The following is a 20709-nucleotide window of genomic DNA, read 5'->3' on the forward strand; positions in this document are numbered from 1 at the left end:
TTGTATGAAGCAGTAATGGTGATGTGGCTGGAATAATGCTAATAGTGGCTTGAAACCATCGCCACACTCTGGTATGTCTACTCCTAATTCATTTACTTCCAGTGATAAAGTATTATACAGCTTTTAGCAATATTCCTGTCATATCATGGTGGACACTAGGAATGGGCTTCACAGATAGTGAGTGAGTTGTGACTAATGCCGTTTTAACAGTACTCCAGTTATATCAAGTGTCAGCTTAAGGTGGGAGGAAAGCCTGAGGTGATGTAGATCTAAGACGTTTTCCACAAACCTGGAAACATATCATTAGGAGCGAACAATGATTCAAACTCTTTTGATAGGTTCCTCGTGTGCAACTCTGTACAGCGGATTGCGGTGCCATAGATGATTGTGCGAGTCGTGCTCACACATAGTACCCATATGGACAAACAAACCGAATATGGCCTGGGCTACAGTTCATAGCTGCAATCAAATAAATAATAACACTGTGTACGTAGATCACAGTAAAACGTGTACTGTACAAAACATATGAAGTGAATGCTCCATTGTTACAAAAACATACAAATTCATTAAGAATATTTCATTGTTTACCATGTTTACATTAATCATACAATTATGCATTCAGTCCAGATTACAGGATAACGTCTGGTGTGGTATTCCCTTGGCTGCATTATGATTCTAAACACTTCAAACACAACTGGACATATTGGATGGTCTGATAAAGATAACTTCAAACATATTGCAGTGTAGAAATATCCCAACACTCGGCCCCCCAACAACATACATCCTACATGGATATGATTTGACCTTATAACAACCAGAATGAACCGGCACGAAAACATGACCAGCATGGTGAATGAGTGATGTGAGAATAGTTTTACGCCGCTTTTAGCAATATTCCAGCAATATGACAGCGGGGCGGGGCGTGACGAGTGAACGCTTTAGCCACTAGACTACCCGACCGCCCTGACCAGCATGGTTGGACTCCCAGGGCCGCTGCATTACCTCAAGTCGTCTCTAAGCATGCCATGATGACTTCAGTGCTAACCAGCTCACCGATATTGAGTGAATGAATGTTGCTTTGCGCTCGTCTACAATATTCCAGCCATGTCATGTAAAAACTACAAGCCTGGTGCTGGCAAACTAGTTTCTGAAAGCAAGAACAAGGATCACATATCAACGGATACAGCAGGGGAAACTGATTTACCGCAAAGAAAATCCATGTACATTGTAACAAACTGAGGGCCAACAAAACATCTTATTCAACAGTATGTATCAACATTTCCGCAGTGACACAAATCTATATCTCAACAAAGTAAACCATAGTAGATAGCAGTTTAGTATATATGGTACACATGGTGTACTTCAGATCAGTTTGTCATGTGATGTGTGGATCAGAAGGTGCCATCAGCTAGAGGCTGATATAAGTCTTTTCATTCATCCTGCGAGTCATTCATCCTGCAACTGCTGCCTGAAACTAAGCATCCTGACTGTTGTGGAATCCAGGCAACCCTGGCCCCAGACTGACAATTTGATCCAGAGGATGGTGTGCTGTATTGGAGGTCAATGTCAAGTTGTGTGAACTGTGACGATGATGCGACTCAGTCTGTGAGTTGAGCACCTCAACCTGTGCAACCTGATGGAAAGCGAACTCTTAGCGAACTCTACATGGAGGCATTTTTAGGAATGGAGTGAGTGAGTGAGTATGGTTCTACGCCGCTTTTAGCAATATTCCAGCAATATCACGTCGGGGGTCACCAGAAATGGGCTTCACACATTGTACCCATGTCGGGAATCAAACCCGGGTCTTCGGCGTGACGAGCGAACGCTTTAACCACTAGGCTACCCGACCGCCCCTTTTAGGAAAGGAGAGTTGGTTGTCAATTATACATTATCTGGCACCAGCGTTTCAGTTGATTTACACTTGGAATAGACAGAGCTATTTTTTGTCGGAAAACATATGTCGCCAGCTGGGTTCAAACCTGCATTATTTGATTTGAGGACGTCCAATTGTCGTCCTGAGCTGCGGCGACACTGACAGACAGTACGGTCTGAAATTAACTTTTAAATATTTTGAAATATTTGCATAATCCTTAAATCTAAAAAAAACATAATATGTCTATAATGTTGCGTTACAGTGGGTTACCTATAACAATGTTCATATTTAAAGCAATTTGATAAACCTTTGACGAGAGAAAAATCATGTCAACATAGCTGAGGCAATGTAGAATCATTCTAGACTTGAGTTGGACTTTTTAAAATTTATTCTCTAGGGTCTGGGAGACTATGTGAAAGTGTGAAAGTAGGGGATGTGTTTTCCGTAGGGGAATGTTCTCGTAACTCTCCTATAAATAATGAGCGATATCCTGTTTGTGTAAGTTGATGCACATTTGATGTCATTGTGTATCTCATCCTATTTTCAATAGCCCATAGACGTATAGATAGATATTTCACCATCTTTGGAAAACGTCTCTTACTTAACTATTAACTTAGATGCATCAGTATTGTTGCACAATCTTTCATGAGAATATATTAAAGATGTTTACATTTACGTCAATAACGAGACAATCCCTGACGAAATAACTAAATAACACTGTAGTGTGTACCCTTACAAGATCATTTAGTCGTTGTTGTTTTTAATGAGGTTTTTCATTTGGAAAAAGGAATGTAATATTATCATATTATTGCGTGACTTAAAATAAAGTATCACTATTACATCTAAGTGCATCTTATAGGTATGAAAACGGACAAGCCAACTGGAGCCTTTTTTCTTGGTAAAACTGACTTTCGAAACATTCTTAACATATAGTTTCTTGGTTTTATATATCTACGCGTTTATTTTATTTTTTAGCGGATTTTGCAAAGGGAGATAACTTTTTATAACTTTCAGAGTAGGCTCCCTTTTAGGAATTATATTTAGGAAAGGGTAAATTTTCTGTATTTTATATTTGTATTTTCGGGGAATTTCACTTTGTTGTTATCCTAAATATTTCGCTCATTCTCTTGGGTTATACCTAAAAAAATAAATGTCAATTCCGGTGTTGCTAGGGTAACGGTTGCCAAGTTCAAGCCCGGCTCTTACGAATCTTCGTTTACCGAAGCGTATCATTGCTATCACACCTGTGCTCTTTTGAAAGTTTCGTCGATATATTTGAGTTCCTGTACTTTCTTCTTACCACAGTAAGGTAATTAAACATATTTCCTGTATAGATATAGTCTTCTGTTGCTCCAATGTTCCCAGATTTACCTTTGTTGTCAATTTAAACGTAACAAGTCATCCTTGACAACAGCCAAAATGTCCTTTCTAGACCAACCAGAACTCCACATTGTAATGACTAAATGTCCATACATCCTTTACCGTAAGACACAGGCCAACAGGCTGTGTGGGTTTATAACACTATCTGTAGGCCTATAAACCTACCCAGATGTTTGAGTCTACATGATAGACATATGAATGAATCTAGGGGCTAAACATGCAGTAACGAAAAGAGACATTTAGGGGCCTAGTAATCCCGGTTTCCAGTTGGATAAAATGTAGTTTGACAGTCCCTATCTTTGTGTATGGGAGGGAAGAATAAAATGTTATTCTTTTCCAATTGACCTGTTACTACATGTTGACAGCAATACTTGGCCCTACAACTGTGTATGTCTTACCCAATTTCTTTTGGTTGGCGGACAGTCCTATGTTAGTAATTAATTTATTAATGAAAGACTAGATTCGGGTTTAAATTTGATTCATCTAGACCTTCCCTGACCAACGCCTAATGTGAGAATGAGGCCCTTTTTAAAAGGTTTGAGGTTGGAATAAATCAATTACTGAAACATACCCAGTGATGAATATGTCACTTTATCATCTCCTTGTACATTAGTGACAATTTTGCACCAGGATAATTTTGTCCCAAATCTCCTTGTTCTTATTGAACATCCGGTCATTTACTGATTAATTTATTTCACAAATTCATTGGAAATACAAGCATACCATTTCATACATGCATGGATTATATTTTACAGATTTCTCTTGTGAGACTTGGTTCTTGAGTTGACTACTCTAGCATAATCTTGAGTTGGCGCAAGAGAGAAAAACTGTGAAGGTAACTCAAGTCATTTAGGCATTAGTATTCAACATTGTCTTTCTTAAAATTTCAAAGGCCTAGACAATATCACATCACTTGAAGTTTCTTTTCTCTTGATTGTGTCTTGTAAAATTTACTTATAATTTATAAACTTTATCTTCAACACACTTCAGAACCACAAGATGTTGTGTCCCAATGAGAGTTGGGTGAGCCTGGATGACTTTCAGCCTCACTGTACCTGTCTCTACCCCCACACAACTTGGACTGATGCTGCCATCCCCTCCATTGCCACAAGAAGGTCCACTAGCCCCACTACCCCTACCCCTAGATCATCCATGTTTGACAGTAACAGCCCCAACAGCCCCAGCGGCAAGTTTCTAGAAAACCATGACTCCCCGCTTTATCCAGAATGTCCCAGATTTACTTCATTCTTTGACACCCCTGATCTAACATCAACATTTCTATCAGCCACTTCAGATATCTGGCCTGTCAGTCCAAGTGATGAGTCTCTCCCAGCCAGCACCAGCTCCAGCCTGACCAGCCTGAGTTCCATCAGTCTTACTGACCCCTTCCCCAGCTCTTCTACCCTTTTCAAGAATTCTGAGGAATTCCACAATGATCTTCTTCCCTCTCCATCTTCCAGCACCACCTGCTTGAACTATGGGCCCAAACCTAGCAGATCCCTGGAATCAGTCATGTCAGGTTTCCCAGGCGGCATCACCATCTCAGCTACAGTTTACAAAGACTTCTGGCTCTGTAACATCGCTGACCCTTTTCAGTATGGACCAAGACTGACCTCAAGCACCACATCTCTCCCTGTCAGCCCAGTGAGCAGCTTCACCAACCTGAGCCAGTGTGATGTGTCCTGCAGTCTGACCAGCCTAAGCCACCAAGGAGTGCCACTTCCAGTCCCTAGCAGGAGACCTGGACCCCTGAACAAGATGGTGGACAGGAAGAGAAAGAGAGATGAGGATGATGAGGTAGAGGTGAAGGTTTGTAAGAGGGCCAGGCTATAGGTATGGTAGGTATAGTCAGATTTACATTGTTAATGTATGTCTGAAGCATCTATTTCAGTAAAATTAATTGCTATATTTTCAGTTTTTTATATTTAGCTTGCTTTGAATGGAAATAACTTTACTTGCTGCTATTATTCTTGTCATTTTGTGTGATATTGTAATACTTGGTCATGCTACGTTTCATCTTTACTTCACTTTTCAAAATAGGTGCATGCTTCCTCTATAATTGCCAATGTGAATGTCACTACTCTAGTTTGTAATAACTAAAGCCCTATAAACTGTGTTCCAATCAGCAATTGCTTCCTCTCATTGTTATTCTTCAGATCACGTCATTAACAGTCCTGCTGTTTCTCCCACTGTTCACAACATAGTGAACCTACATTGTTGTCACTTTCCCTGCCACTGATTCTAACCCTATTCCTGACCCTGATTCTAGCCCCCCTTCATTTATTCATGCCCCTGCCAGTGGTTGTAGCGCCGGATCCTACCTGCCAGTGGTTCTAGTGCCTGATCCTACCCTGCCAGTGGTTCTACCACCTGATCCTGCCCCTGCCAGTGGTTGTAGCGCCAGATCCTACCCTGCCAGTGGTTCTACCACCTGATCCTCCCCCTGCCAGTGGTTCTACCACCTGATCCTGCCCCTGCCAGTGGTTGTAGCGCCGGATCCTACCCTGCCAGTGGTTCTACCACCTGATCCTGCCCCTATCAGTGGTTCTAGTGCCTGATCCTTCCCCTGTCAGTGGTTCTAGTGCCTGATCCTTCCCCTGCCAGTGGTTCTAGTGCCTGATCCTTCCCCTGTCAGTGGTTCTAGCGCCTGATCCTGCCACTACCAGTGGCTCTAGCAGCTCCTGACCCTAGTTCTAGCTCCTATTACCATGGTTACCTTGTTAATGATACACATGATAAAACATGTACGCTAAATGGTACTAAATGATAAGAATAATACAATCAACAATGCTTAATAATCTCATATCTGGTGAGGTGAATCTGGCATTTGCTTCAGGCCAGAAGATTCGTCCAGTACTATATGTGCAGGTAACAGATAGGTAAATACAGATAGTAATAAATCAGTGTTAAAAAATAAAGTACACAATATGTTGTTCAAAACTGACTGGTTGGAAATAAGTAAAAAAGGCTCAAATAAATAAAAAAAGGCTCACGTTTCATTTGTCTCAAATTCATAGACCAATTTCTGAATCAGATATAATTATCTATCATCCACTTATAAGATATAATGTTAAAGTCAGGGCTAGTACAGGTGGTGTAGGCGTGGCTAGAAGGGGAGGTGGAGGCCACTGTTTAGTAAGGCTAGTGGTTTGTAAACAGTGTGTAAATAAGCTGAAGATCGGTAAACATTAAAATGAATTGCCTACATGATGTATTTTCTTATGATTATTAAAACATCAGTAAAGGTATTTCTTCAAATTATGTTAAAGTCAGGACTAGTACAGGAGGTGTAGGCGTGGCTAGAAGGGGAGGTGGAGGCCACTGTTTAGTTAGGCTAGTAGTTTGTAAACAGTGTGTAAATAAGCTGAAGATCAGTTAACATTAAAATGAATTGCCTCCTCTTATGATTATTAAAACACCACTAAAGGTTAATTCGTATAATGTGGTGTGGGCGTGGCTAGAAGGGGATGTATAGGCCACTGTTTGGCTAGGCTAGTAGTTTGTATACAGTGTATAAAATAGCTGAAAATCGGTAAACATTAACTGTGTCAAATAAATGGAAATTATGATGTATTTTTATTATGAATATCAAAACATCAATAAAGGTGGAATCATAATTGTTGAATAAAAATATAGTTGCATCTTTCTGTTGATTTATTCTTTAAAAATATAAATCTGTTTTAGAGAAATAAATAATAATATCTTAAGTTTATTTATATCTTTCTCCTTTGTTCATTCATGCTTCACAAACGTAATCTGTTCAGGAAAATAAATCTTAATATCTAAAGTCTGTGTTTTTGTTGTCATTCATACCAAAGGCATTAGCATGGCAGGTGACACCAAAAATGGGCTTCAAACTTTGTACCTGTGTAAGGAATCGAACCACGGTCCTCGGCATGACCAAGAAATGCTTTTCCCCCACCAGGCTACCTCACCGCCCTCACCCAAGGCAGATGTTGGCTGAGACAGTGGAAAATGTGGTGGCATATCACAAACATGTGCTCTGGAGTGAAACTGGTCTCTCTGACCATTTATTCACAAAAAATGACGTTTCTCGTTTGTTTGTTTGTTTGTTTATTTGTTTGTTTGTTGTATAACCACTGTATTAGTTAAGGTATATCTTGGTTGCCTGTAAATAATTGGGTCAGGGACGGATAATCGAGTGATTGATGTTATGAGCAACGATAGTTGGAGTACGATGCCATGCAATAAACACAATAAACAAAATAAGGTTACTGAATCTGGCCACCCGATACAAGAAGTCCCCTCGTGCATAGGTCACTGGGGATCTATGCTAACCAGGGCTGTCCACTGGTGTCTGGAGACCATCCAGACAAATGGAGAATAAATACATCATGACATACTTTTCTGACAAGACCATAAACCTATCAAAAAGATTAATCAAGATGAAAAAATTATAGTTACCGAGATTTTTTCAGTGTAAACCTTTGCAGTACATGCTAAGCATTATTCCAACCTCACATATTGATATCACCCATTTTAACAATTTATAGGCGTTTATTATAATTAAATAATGCTAGACTGGACTATGGCGTTAAGCCATTGATGTTTGGGGTCGTTTTTATGCAGTACGCTATTGTTCTATCATTCTCAGAGGTGATGGATTTTGTTCAAGCTATCAACAGTCTATTTGTTTGTTTGTTGTTTACGGCCACACTCAGTAGTATTCCAGCTATATGACTCTGGCTTGTAATTATCGAGTCTTGACCAGGCAAACCAGTAAACCAGTATCCATTTAGTCACATAATACGACAAAGTTATGCTGCTGGGGACCTATTCTGAAGGGTAAGAAGTCCATTTAAACATATCCCGTAATGTCAACAATCTTTATGTTGAGTAATCAGAAGACTCAGAGGAGAGAAACAAATAGTTTTCAAAAATTTGTTTTATTCCACAACTGTGTAATTTAAAGGCCATCAGACCCATAGAGTATCCATAAAAAAAATCATAAAAAGAAAATACGCAAAAACTGTTTCTGTCAAATGAGAGCCAGGTGAGTCGGGCTTTAAAGTTTTTCCCTCTCATAGTGACCGTGTGTGTGTCTGCTTATACTGAGAAACCATGATGCAGTTTAACATGGGATTCCCAACTCACACACATTATACTGACTCCCACCCGGCCAGTTCTTGTTTTATCTTCTTAATGCTGAGCAGTAACAACAAGCACCACCACCGTCCAACATCTCTTGGTATGAAGCAGCCAGGGCGTTGAAACACTAATGAGTGAGTGAGTGTATCAGTGAGTGGGTGCCTGCGTGCGTGGGGAATGTTATTTTTTGGTACATTTCACAATATATTACATCATTACGGACTACAAAAGGTTAGCCATATCAGTTATAATTGTATGAAGCAGTAATGGTGATGTGGCTGGAATAATGCTAATAGTGGCTTGAAACCATCGCCACACTCTGGTATGTCTACTCCTAATTCATTTACTTCCAGTGATAAAGTATTATACAGCTTTTAGCAATATTCCTGTCATATCATGGTGGACACTAGGAATGGGCTTCACAGATAGTGAGTGAGTTGTGACTAATGCCGTTTTAACAGTACTCCAGTTATATCAAGTGTCAGCTTAATGTGGGAGGAAAGCCTGGAGTGATGTAGATCTAAGACGTTTTCCACTTTGGTAAAACCCACGATCATGGGTATGGTGCTGCCAACCTAGAAACATATCATTAGGAGCGAACCATGATTCAAACCCCTTGTGATAAGTTCCTCGTGTGCAACTCTGTACAGCGAATTGCGGCGCCATAGAAGATTAGGCCACTCGTGCTCACACATAGTAAGCATGTGGGCAAACAAACCAACTATGGCCTAGACTACCCCACAGGCCCTCAAATACAAACAGGCTGCCATGATAAATATGCTGTAATATTATTGATTACAGCATAAAGCTACAATCAATTAAATAACAACACTGTGTACGCAGATCACAGTAAAACGTATACTGTACAAAACACATAAAGTCAATGCTCCATGACTACAAAAACAACAAATTCATTGAGAATATTTCCTTGTTTACCATGTTTACAGTAATCATACAATTATGCATTCAGTCCAGATTACAGGATAACATCTGGTGTGGTATTCCCTAGGCTGCATCAGATGGGATGTCCCCACTATGTGATAACATAGCAACACTAAACACTTCAAACTCAACTGGACACATTGGATGGTCTGATAAAGATAACTTGATACTAATCGAAGTGTAGAAATATCACAACACTCGGCCACCAAACATACACCCTACATGGATATGATTTGACAGGCTTGCAAGCTTCTTCAGAGTCCACAAAGGGATATAGCAGTACCGAGGGGTTACTACAGCCATGGTTCTATGATGGCTTTGTGAAATATCAACAGATACAGCAGGGGAAACTGATTTACCGCAAAGAAAATCCATGTACATTGTAACAAACTGAAGGCCAACAAAACATCTTATTCAACAGTATGTATCAACATTTCCTCGGTGACACAAATCTATATCTCAACAAAGTAAACCATAGTAGATAGCAGTTTAGTATATATGGTGCACATGGTGTACTTCAGATCAGTTTGTCATGTGATGTGTGGATCAGAAGGTGCCATCAGCTAGAGGCTGATATAAGTCTTTTCATTCATCCTGCGAGTCTTGGCACTAGGTTCCCCTGCAACTGCTTCCTGAAACTCAGCATCCTGACTGTTGTGGAATCCAGGCAACCCTGACCCCATACTGACAGCTTGATCCAGAGGATGGTGTGCTGTATTGGAGGTCAAGGTCAAGTTGTGTGAACTGTGACCTTGATGTGAGTGAGTCTGTGAGTTGAGCACCTCAACATGTGCAGGCTGCACCTCAGACACTGAGTGTGTCCCGTGCAGCTGTCCCTGACCGCCCTGTGTCTGTACAGCAGGGAGCGACGTGGGAACCTGCATGTGTGTCTGCAGATGGGGCGGCTGTGGTGGCATCTGCAGCTGAGCCTGTTGTGTGGTGTGCACCAGAGGCTGGTGAACTCCCTGTAAGGTTTGTGTGGCCTGCATTGATGGATGGACCGTTGGTACGGTGATGGTACTCTGTCCATAACCCAAAGGCACTGCTTGTTGATACTGTACACTGTCCAGTGGTAACTCTCCAAACCGTTTGTGGGTGTATGTCATTTCAGGTTGAACTGGTGGTGGAGGATTAGTCCAGTTCTGAGTCACAGGAGGGTAAACCACTTGTTGATTGGGTAACGAGTTGGGGCCCTGTTGTAACACCTGTCCTGATTGGTCAACTACAGCTATAGTCTGCTGTGAAGTTCCTTCATCCAATATCTGCTGTTCAATCAGTTTCTGTACAACTCGTTCACGACTGAAATCTTTGAGAGGTTGTGGATCCTGACATGGTTTTGTTGTAGAAGGCTTGGGAGGAGAAATTTCAGGCCGAACAGTTAGTTTAGTAGCTGACGGTTTAAAATCCTTCAGCTCACTGTCCTTGCCAGTCAAATCAGACAGAGTTGATGATTTGGACTCACTTTTCACTGATTTCATATTCTTATTCTCAGCCACCTCTGTTTGTGCCTTGTTTTCAATATCATTCTCTTGTTCTGAACCTTGACTTGACCACCCTTTGATGTAACCTTTGTAATCTGGAAACAATTCTTTGTCCAGTATCACATAGTTTGATATTTTCTTGTTTACCGAGTGTTCTGAACTTATTGTAACCACTGGACGTTCAAAATCTGGAATATCCACATTGAGAATCTTGCACACCCTTGTCATGACTTCATCCACATATGCCCATATTCTTAGTTTTGCATACTTGTCGTGCTTTGTGGGCTGAAGATTGACGATAGCTAGCTTCCCTCCACTACCCACTGTCATCATAGGCAGGTTCCCACTCGGAACAATCTGTAACGATGTGCCTAAACACAAGCTGAGGTCCGCTTTCCTATGATGAAAAACATAATTGACATAAAGGACCGGTCATTTTATTACCAAGAATACTGGGAATGCTCTGGAGATCAGTTCTAAGTTATAAAGCTTGTGATTTTGTGCCAACCCAACATCTGTAATTACTAGACAATTTCTTTCATGACACTTTGATGCATAAGAGTGAGTGTTCGCTTGTTGTCAAATGCAGCTGTCAGCAATATGCCAGCTGTATATGATCTGCTAATAGTTGAGTCTGGAGTAGACAAACCAGTGACCGATATTATGAACAACAAACAATGACATGCAATCATAGCGCCTGACCAGCCGATCCATACAGTCGCCTGTTACAACAAGCATAGATACTGGAGAACTATTCTAACCTGGGGTCCCCAAAGGATGAGTACTTTAGCGAATGATGTTTTATAACTTGCCCGTGAAGAGATCATTCCTTTAATAAACATACAGCTGTATTACACTTTGAGTAATAACAAAGCGTGTACTTATGTACTGCAAGAATTGTTTCTCTGTTGGATCTTGCAACAAAATTCCACATATTACGTCATAGGGTATTGTGACGTGAGTGTAAACGTTGTGATGTAGGGTCCCGTTCCACAAGGTGATTGTAGCGCAATGACAGTCGTAAATCAATGTAAAAGTATGGGAGTCATGAAAACCTTAGCGCTATGATAGCTTTGAAGAAGGGACCCCTGAATTCTAAAGGTAGGCAGCTGTTCGGTATTAAACTGGATTATGATGTGGATCACATAAATGTCTGCCTATTCATACACAAAAGTGAAATATTAAGAAAAATTAATAAATAAAATACAAAACTCGCTCCTGTTGTAATACCGATTTATGAAACTCATGAATAGTTCTGGTATCTGACTTGCTTTGTCTCGTCTGACATCAGAGTTTCATAAAATTGGTATTACATGGGAGCTCATTTAGTATTCTATATTTACACCACACTCAGCCAAAAGCTGCCCCTTATGACAAACATTGGATGCTTGGTACTTATTATTTACCGGACCCCATGCAAAGAATCTGAAGATGATTACTATCGGTATCACACAAGCATTATGATTATATATATGTCGGCTGTAATTGAGTCAGAGAAAATGAGGGAAGAGCAGTTCTGGACATGTTGGAGGGTGTTGAGAACACATGTCATAAAATGTTGGACACCTGTGTACCTTGGAGGAGTGTCGCATACATTAAGGAAGGATATCTAAACATACACAGATATGTGTACAAACTGTTGACAGCTTACTTGGATTCTATCTCTGCCTGTTTGAGGTCCTGTTCAGGAAGTGAATCCTCCCAATCCAAGATGGTGTCCGTCAGCTTACCTCTACACAGAAAAGTGAAATATTGAAAATTTAAAAATATATTATGTATATATATAAACTTCTCCTATCACATACTATGCATTTCTTCCTTCTTCTTTTGATCCTGGTGTGGAAATGTCCTAAAACCAAGTTTCCAGCTTCACAAACCCTACAATCCAATACATCCGAGCATCACCACTTAAACAATGGGTCATGCACCACAGTGTGCGACCTGACCCCAAGCGACCTGATCATCTAACATACCCTGCCACATCATTCTCTTTCTTAGAGTGGACAGGCTGGTGTTACTGTGATGTGGGGATGTTTGGGTGGGCACATAGTGTGGGAAATAGGATGAGAATATAAATATATATACAATTCATTTATAATTTTTTAAAACTTATCCTATCTCACACTATGCATTTATCCCATGGTTGGATGGTGGGGCGCAGAATCCCTAGCCTGTAGAGACTACAACCATGCAATGTACACAAGGAGGCCGGTGCTAAACTCTGTTACAATCAGAAACATTCTTATCAAGTTTAGTGTCGCAAAGACAAGAGCTCGTGAATGGGGGAAACAAACCCCTTTGTGTTACTAGGACACAGTGATCATGATAGTCGGTAACTCATGCGTTATGTGTCTTCAGGCAGGACGTCAACCCATGAGAAAATAGAATGACTGCATAACTCTGAACTAGGGAAACCTATTCAGCTAGGAATTGTAACCACTTCCATCCAGAAAGGTTAAACACAATTTATCTGGCCAATTGGTTCTACAAGACATGCCTCACACGTCATTTCTGACAGACAGTCTTACTTAGGCATGTCCCTGTTGCTAGGGCTGGTAGAAACACTGTCTTGAGTGTGATGTGTTCTAAATCTTTATCTACAAAAAGTTCATTGTCCTCTGAAGTTAAAAGGCGTAGGATGACGAAACCGGGAAGGTTGATCAGCCAGCTTGTAAGATCGAGTGAGACTTGGATTGAGGAAAGGTTGAAGAAGTAGTGGGATTGATGGTCTCCACTTCATGTTGATCACACTAGTGAGAAACGGGGGATGATAATCCACTCTCTAGAGAAGTTCGGGACACATTAAGTGTTGAAATCTCCCCAGTCAACTTCTCTCTAGTTTCCACCGTACGTCGATCCATGGCTGGCAGGGAGGCAGTAACTGGGTGTGGTCACAGAATTGGTGGAAAGATCCTCTGTCAGAAAACTATCTGAGACTAAATCCTCCTCAACAGATAGTGACTAGGGATGGGACGACTCAGGTACTCGTGTCGGGTGGGTACTGAATAGGACCTGGGTACCCACAGGACTACCAGGACCCATGATCAGTCACATGATATATTGTTTATTTGCTAAATTTACCCATAACTCCATGGTTACACTGCAAGTCACTATTCTTTGCATTTCTTTCTGACTATACATGCATTCATTCTGACATTCATATGTTTGAAAAAAGACAAAACTTTAATCAACATCAGTGTATGCATGACCAGAACATTCTATATATAAGTGTATCTAAATACTTTTGCCAGGGCTGCGGGCAAAGAATTCCCATCTGGAAATTTTGTACCAACTCTAGAGACCTACGACGGGTACCTGGGTAGGATCAGGTCATCGGGTGTTTTGTACCCGGGTAGGGTCAGGTCATTGAGTATTTGGTACCGGGGTAGGGTCAGGTTATTGGGTGTTTGGTACCCGGGTAGGGTCAGGCCATTGGGTGTTTGTTACCCGGGTAGGGTCAGGTCATCGTGTGTTTGGTACCGGGGTAGGGGCAGGTTATCGGGTGTTTGGTACCCGGGTAGGGTCAGGCCATCAGGTGTTTGGTACCGGGGTAGGGTCAGGTCATCGGGTGTTTGGTACCGGGGTAGGGTCAGGTTATCGGGTGTTTTGTACCCGGGTAGGGTCAGGTCATCGGGTGTTTGGTACCGGGGTAGGGTCAGGTTATCGGGTGTTTGGTACCGGAGTAGGGTCAGGTCATTGGGTGTTTGTTACCCGGTTAGGGTCAGGTCATCGGGTGTTTGGTACCGGGGTAGGGTCAGGTTATCGGGTGTTTTGTACCCGGGTAGGGTCAGGTCATCAGGTGTTTGGTACCGGGGTAGGGGCAGGTTATCGGGTGTTTGGTACCGGGGTAGGGTCAGGTGATCGGGTGTTTGGTACCGGGGTGGGGTCAGGTCATCGGGTGTTTGGTACCTGGGTAGGGTCAGGTTATCGAGTGTTTGGTACCGGGGTGGGGTCAGGTCATCGGGTGTTTGGTACCTGGGTAGGGTCAGGTTATCGAGTGTTTGGTACCCGGGTAGGGTCAGGTCATCGGGTGTTTGGTACCGGGGTAGGGTCAGGTCATCAGGTGTTTGTTACCGGGGTAGGGGTAGGTTATCAGGGGTTTGGTACCAGGGTAGGGTCAGGTCATCGGGTGTTTGGTACCCGGGTAGTAAATATGGACTCATCCCAGCCTTAATAGTGACATGACAGTTGCTGTTTCGGCAGGCTTGACCTCTGGAACAAATGATCTGACAGTTACTTGAGTGACATGTTTAGGTTTCTTGGCAGTGGAAGGTCCATGCTCCGTGTTCTTCGGTACAGATCATTGATCGTTGGTCAATAATGCGTTTGCGACATTTGCGAATATCACAAAAATCTTTCCACTGTAGTTGTCTGCATTGTGAACATCTGGAAGACAACTGCATTGTCCACGACAATCACAGCAGTTGGAGTGAGGGTCTACTGACAAAAAAATATGATTACTTTTTGCACATGGGCGTTTCTCCATGTTAAACCAATCTCATTAAAATCAGACCTTAGTTCTTGCTACTGCTAGACAAAGATCTGCAGACATCCCATTAGGGGTCATGTCAGAACGAACTTTCATACAACCAATCAGTGCGTCGCTTACCAGATTATGAAAGTGACAGTCGGAATGTGATTTCTAATCATGCAATCTCGAAAACTTTAACATGGGCTATTCCGAACGATAGTTACAAGTTTAACAACTGAATCCTTACAATCTAGACCATCTATTAGTCATTCCAGAATGTTTTTTTCATTCAGGTTTCAAATTTGTAATCAAGAATTTGTCAAAGCATGTTTCGAAGCGTAGTCGCCAATTTGAAATTTGTGCCGTAAAGCACGAGAAAGCTGCCTTCTGATTGGTAATTCCATTGGTTGGTCAAAGTGACCCGTAATGGATGTCCTCAGATCTTTGTTTAGCGGTAGTGAGAACTAAGATCTGATTTTAATGAGATTGATGTTAAACTGATTGATATGTTGCAGCTGTCTGAGGAAGATTCACAAGAAAACAAAAAACCAAATATACTTCTCCATTAATTCAAAACACGTCCCCACACTGTGGCTATAAGAAAGAGAATGATGTGGCAGGGTATGTCAGGTGATTAGGTTGCATGGGGTTGCAGTGGTTGATGACCCATTGTTTAGGTGGTGACAATGGTGATGCTAGGATGTGTTCGGGTGTAGTGTTTTTTTAAGCTGGAATCTCGGTTTTAGGACATTTCCACACCAGGATCAAAAGAAGAAAGAAGAAATGCATTGTGGGAGATAGGAAAGTTTACAAATTTAACATTACCATCAAACATACACATGAAATTCAACAATTTTAATCTAAGTGCCCGAGCTTTGTTAAACTGTTTACTATTTAGAAATCCATGGTACATGGTATTAATAAGAATGTCTCAAGATCCAAAACGAGAACCTTATTCTAGTTCAGACACCTTATCAAGCACAAGCACCTGAAATTGTACACTTGAGTTTACGAAAGAGAATAGATAGAGACTGTTCACCACTTTTAGTAATCAGCAATAATGGGCTGCACACATTGTCCCATATGAGGAAATAAACCCCAGGGCTTTGATGTGATGAGTGACCACTTAGCCTTAGGGGGGACCCCCATGAGAATGTTTCGTGTTTACCTGCAGCGCCCCCTGGATTTAGACTGAGTACAACTCCTCCCAGTCAGCTTCAGACCCATGGTCGGGGTGCAGGTGCTCAGTATGTACTGTAAACAATGGGGGTTAGATATGTCAACATGGTAACATCAATAATAACTTTAAAAGGTGATGTGGTGGAAAGAAAATATCACCAGAATACCAGACATTTTTTCATTCAATCAACACATGTTTTTGTTTGTTGTTTTATGCCAAACTCAGCAATATTCAGCTATATGAAGACCATCTGTAAATAATGGAGTCTGGACCTGACAATATGTGATTGACATCATGTGCATCAATCTAATCAATTGGGATACGATGACATGCATCAACCAAGTCAGCCAGCCTGAACGCACGTTAGTCACCTGTTATGCCAAGCATGGGTTGCTGAGTACCACTTCTAACCCAAATCTTTGGGGAAATTATGTTTACGATGGGGATTATCCCTTGGCCAGCTGCTGGACAAGTAGGAATTCACCGTTTATAGTACCCATACAAGATGATAGTCATACAAAGAACTAGTTACAGATACTAATTGTTATTTTAATTATTCAAAATGCCAGGATCTCATGTTGTTTTGTACACTCAGCAATGTCATCTTTCCAAGGCAAGAGAGTTAACTGACTTTAAAAGTCCAGGCCGAACTAGGCTGGAATTCCTGGGCTCTATCGTAGCGCCTCCAGTGGCTATCGTGAGTTATGCCCTTTCTAAGCATTTCCTATGGACCAATCATATTTCACCTTTCATATCATTTCCATTTGTTTCAAACAAAATGGCGGCGCCCAGTCAAGACAATCTGATCGATAATCAAGATCTATATTGTGATAAAACGGGTCTTACATGCATCAAATCATACGAGCACCTTGATTAAAAACATGAAAGAATTTGGAAAATATTGGTTGACAATGAGTTGGCGGTGCACATGCTTTGCAAATCCTGCAACCGACCAGAATCTGCACAACAACTGGATTTCGATTTCGTTGCGCGTTTTTAATTGGACTATGCATAGACTCGTTAGTCCAGCCAAAATGTAACTCCATTATACCGGCCTAGTTTGGCAAGGGTGGAAACTGGAGTTTTATAGTCAGTTAACTCTCTTGCCTCGGGAAGATGCAGCAATGTATGCAATGTTATTTTTGTAGGATTACCAGAAATAGAACCAGTTAGACTGACCACTTCCTGATGTATCTGTTTAGCTGCTAAGCATTACAAAAAAAAACAGTAAATAGACTCTGCAACCCAGTCTAAATATCAGCCAATGAAAACCTGTGTCATGCACTGCTGCACCATTGCAACAGTGGCTTCAGGCCACACAGAATCCGATCAGTGTGTGATCTTTTCAGCACTTTCATTTGGTCATTTAAATACTTTCTACGAATGTTATGATATTTTTCCTCTCGGAATTGACTTAAGTATCTAGGAAAATTGTTATTTGCAACAAAATCACAATCAATGTTTTCATTTTACTTGCCCTTTAAAGAGCCATATATTTCATGAATCCCTTTCATAGGCTGATGATCACTACCACTAAATCCATGAGAATTGTACTCAACAGAAATAAAATTACTGAATGCTCATTTGGCAATAACAACACCATAACAAAATATTTCGAAGGAAAATGAATTAATTTAAACAATGGTAAACAGGCTGTTTAAAAAAACACAGAGCAAAAGAGCATCTGATAACATGATTTGTTTGCATATTGATTTACGTTGCAGTCAATAATATTCTATGAAAATAAACAATTAATGCAATTTGATCAAGGACACTTGTACTATAACAGTGACAGCAACATCTTTATAGTGAGTGAGTATGGTTTTACGCCGCTTTTAGCAATATTCCAGCAATATCACACCAGAAATGGGCTTCACACATTGTACCCAACATCTTTATATGACAGAGATGTGTGTCGGTGACACAGACTGCAAGAAGGGAAGGATGTTATATTGTATAGTCACCTGGGTGCCACATTTATTACACTCTTCCACAAACATGTTGCCATGGAGTTCGGAGAGTCGACTGACTGGATACCCGGAGCGGATGTGAAGTCCATCCACGTTCTGGCTCACTGTGTACTTCAGCATATCTATAGGAAATATCAACAAAGGAAATAACAACAAAAACAAAACAGGACTTTCTTCAAAAACAAATTATTATTTTTCTCTATTTTTCAGTTTAACATTCATGTATGGCAGGTATAGTAATGTTACAGTATGGATTCTCAGATGTATCTTCTATTGATTTTCTTTCTAAACTTTACTTGTTACTTAAGGGAAAGATGTCTTGTCTCACTCTTTTTCTCCAATCCAACAAGTGCCATATGTGTACTGGTGGGACGAGCTGATTCAAATGTCACATTAAAGTGTGGTTGTTCGCCTTTCTTCTCCAGGGTCCACACACCTGCAATCAAACATAATGATAAGATTAAAATAATTAACTAAACACAAACTGAAACTGAAACTGAAACTGCCCACATGGAAAATCTGGATTATATAAAAGTATAACTGAGCACATGTAGTTGGTTAAATTGGCAAGTCATTCAACATTCATACAGAAGATTTTGAACAAAAAACAAATTCTTACCTTTGGGGCCTCTAAAGTCTGGGATTCCAGCTGAAGTGCTAATACCAGCTCCTGTGTGAACGACAAAATGGCGACTTATCCTAATCATGTCAGCCAACTCTCTGATTTTCGATTCCAAGATGTCCGGCGGGTCATATTTCTCTGGCATCCCACACTTGCCCTTATTGTCGTACGGGGACAAGCCAGCAGCATAGTTTACAGACATTCCTCTCTCGTACTTTTCTCGAAAAAGATCTGCAAGAAATTTTATTCAACATTTGTTCAAAGAGGTCAAATATTGTGGATTTTTGTTTGTTTTATGGTTCAGACAGGAATATTCCAACTATATCATATCATTAAGACTGGACCAGACAAACCAGTGGTTGATATTATGATCAGCTTGCCACACTGTGGGTGTAAGATGACAAGTCATCAAGTGATCAAATTAGCAGCCTCTTACAACAAGAAGTGCTGGCCAGCTATTCAAACCTGGGACCCCTTGGGAGTCATGGCAAAGGAAATAGAGAAATTGGTTCTTAATACTGTACCTTGATCTAGTCAGTCAGTAAGGTTGACAGCATGTGTTGTTGGGGACCAATTCTAACAAGGGATCCCCTCTGGAGAGCTAATAATCATGATAATGGTCAGCAAATTCAGATAAGAAATTACTGAAATTGAAGTTTGATCTATTAACACCCCAAACATTTAATTTGGCACCACCAATGTGAACTGGCATTGTCATGTATAAGTATATTTGTATTCTCAAGATCCCGTTAAACATGTTGAACAATCTTAGAGCTATGAATAGGAGTGCAGTAAGCATGTTAATAATCAAGCATTAAAGAATATAACCAATGGCTGACAGCATGAGCATGGAACATGATGGGCCAAGTCACACATTGATGATTGAGCTGAGGATGTATTCTGACCCTGATTTGGATAAGTACAAATATGAAGCTTAGTTGGCACTTACAACTTGTTAAAAAAAGGAAATAGCACCTGTACCAAAATGTTGCAATGAAAATAAAGAAGTTGAAATCCATGTCAACCTCGTCTTCATTGATACCACAGCTTCTAAAAAGCCACTCATACAAGCGAAAGATTGCGGGGATCCTATTCTGATGTGGCATCTGATCCCTGCTGGGGCTTAGCACCAAGACTATGTTATGTGTTATCAAGTTTAGGAGTTAAACCAGTTGTAGCACCATATCACTTTGTGAAATTGGCAAAGACATTTAAAACAATTCCTTTCTAATGATTGACTTAATCAAATAATCTCTAAATGACTGAGCTCCAAAGGCAATATATGCCTTCATTCAATTCAGTTTATTCGTTGTATGTTATACCATCGTCCAAATAGACATTGTATGAATTTAATGTGTTGGTTGCTAGTATGCCAAGAATGAATGGAATGAGTACCATAGTCAATAGAATCTACACTCAGTCGTTTGTGTACAAAAAGCTTCACCGGATCGCGCGTTGAAACGCCATGGGCAAAGTCAAAATATTAAAATACTTACTGCAAGTGTGATTAATATTATCGTTCAAAGCTTCTTAATTACTGTATAGAGAAACACGCACGAAATAATGCCCATTTAGAACAATACAGTACATTGTCGGAAGTTCCAAGCGTCTAACGCGAGTATCGCAAACTCTTCTTCTATGCACCTTCGTGATGCGGTAGAGAGGGTACGGTATAGGAGGC

The 20709-nt window shown here is 40.8% G+C and overlaps 1 protein-coding gene and 1 long non-coding RNA gene across 3 annotated transcripts; one reads left to right on the forward strand and one right to left on the reverse strand.

Annotated features, from left to right (window-relative positions):
- Positions 1–1177: 1177 nt before the first annotated feature.
- Positions 1178–20666, reverse strand: LOC124131549. Of its 2 annotated transcripts, XM_048398017.1 has the most exons (8): positions 20525–20666; positions 19026–19259; positions 18735–18842; positions 18401–18528; positions 16425–16510; positions 12437–12517; positions 9899–11182; positions 1178–1439 (listed from the first exon to the last, which is right to left on the reverse strand). In XM_048398017.1, the coding sequence occupies exons 2-8, from the start codon at positions 19228–19230 to the stop codon at positions 1409–1411; spliced, it is 1923 nt and encodes a 640-aa protein (XP_048253974.1). In that variant the 5' UTR covers positions 19231–19259; positions 20525–20666; the 3' UTR covers positions 1178–1408. The 2 variants fall into 2 exon arrangements, with proteins under 2 accessions (XP_048253974.1, XP_046350828.2); XM_046494872.2 differs by lacking the exon at positions 1178–1439 and having other exon boundaries at positions 9282–11182.
- LOC125381470 lies at positions 2938–5697 on the forward strand. The gene is made up of 3 exons (XR_007221788.1): positions 2938–3182; positions 4009–4088; positions 4850–5697. It is a non-coding gene; the product is annotated as an uncharacterized LOC125381470 (long non-coding RNA).
- Positions 20667–20709: the final 43 nt, after the last annotated feature.

Source organism: Haliotis rufescens, unplaced genomic scaffold (genome assembly GCF_023055435.1).
Source record: "Haliotis rufescens isolate VD_foot unplaced genomic scaffold, xgHalRufe1.0.p SCAF_1, whole genome shotgun sequence".
Lineage (NCBI taxonomy): Eukaryota > Metazoa > Mollusca > Gastropoda > Lepetellida > Haliotidae > Haliotis > Haliotis rufescens.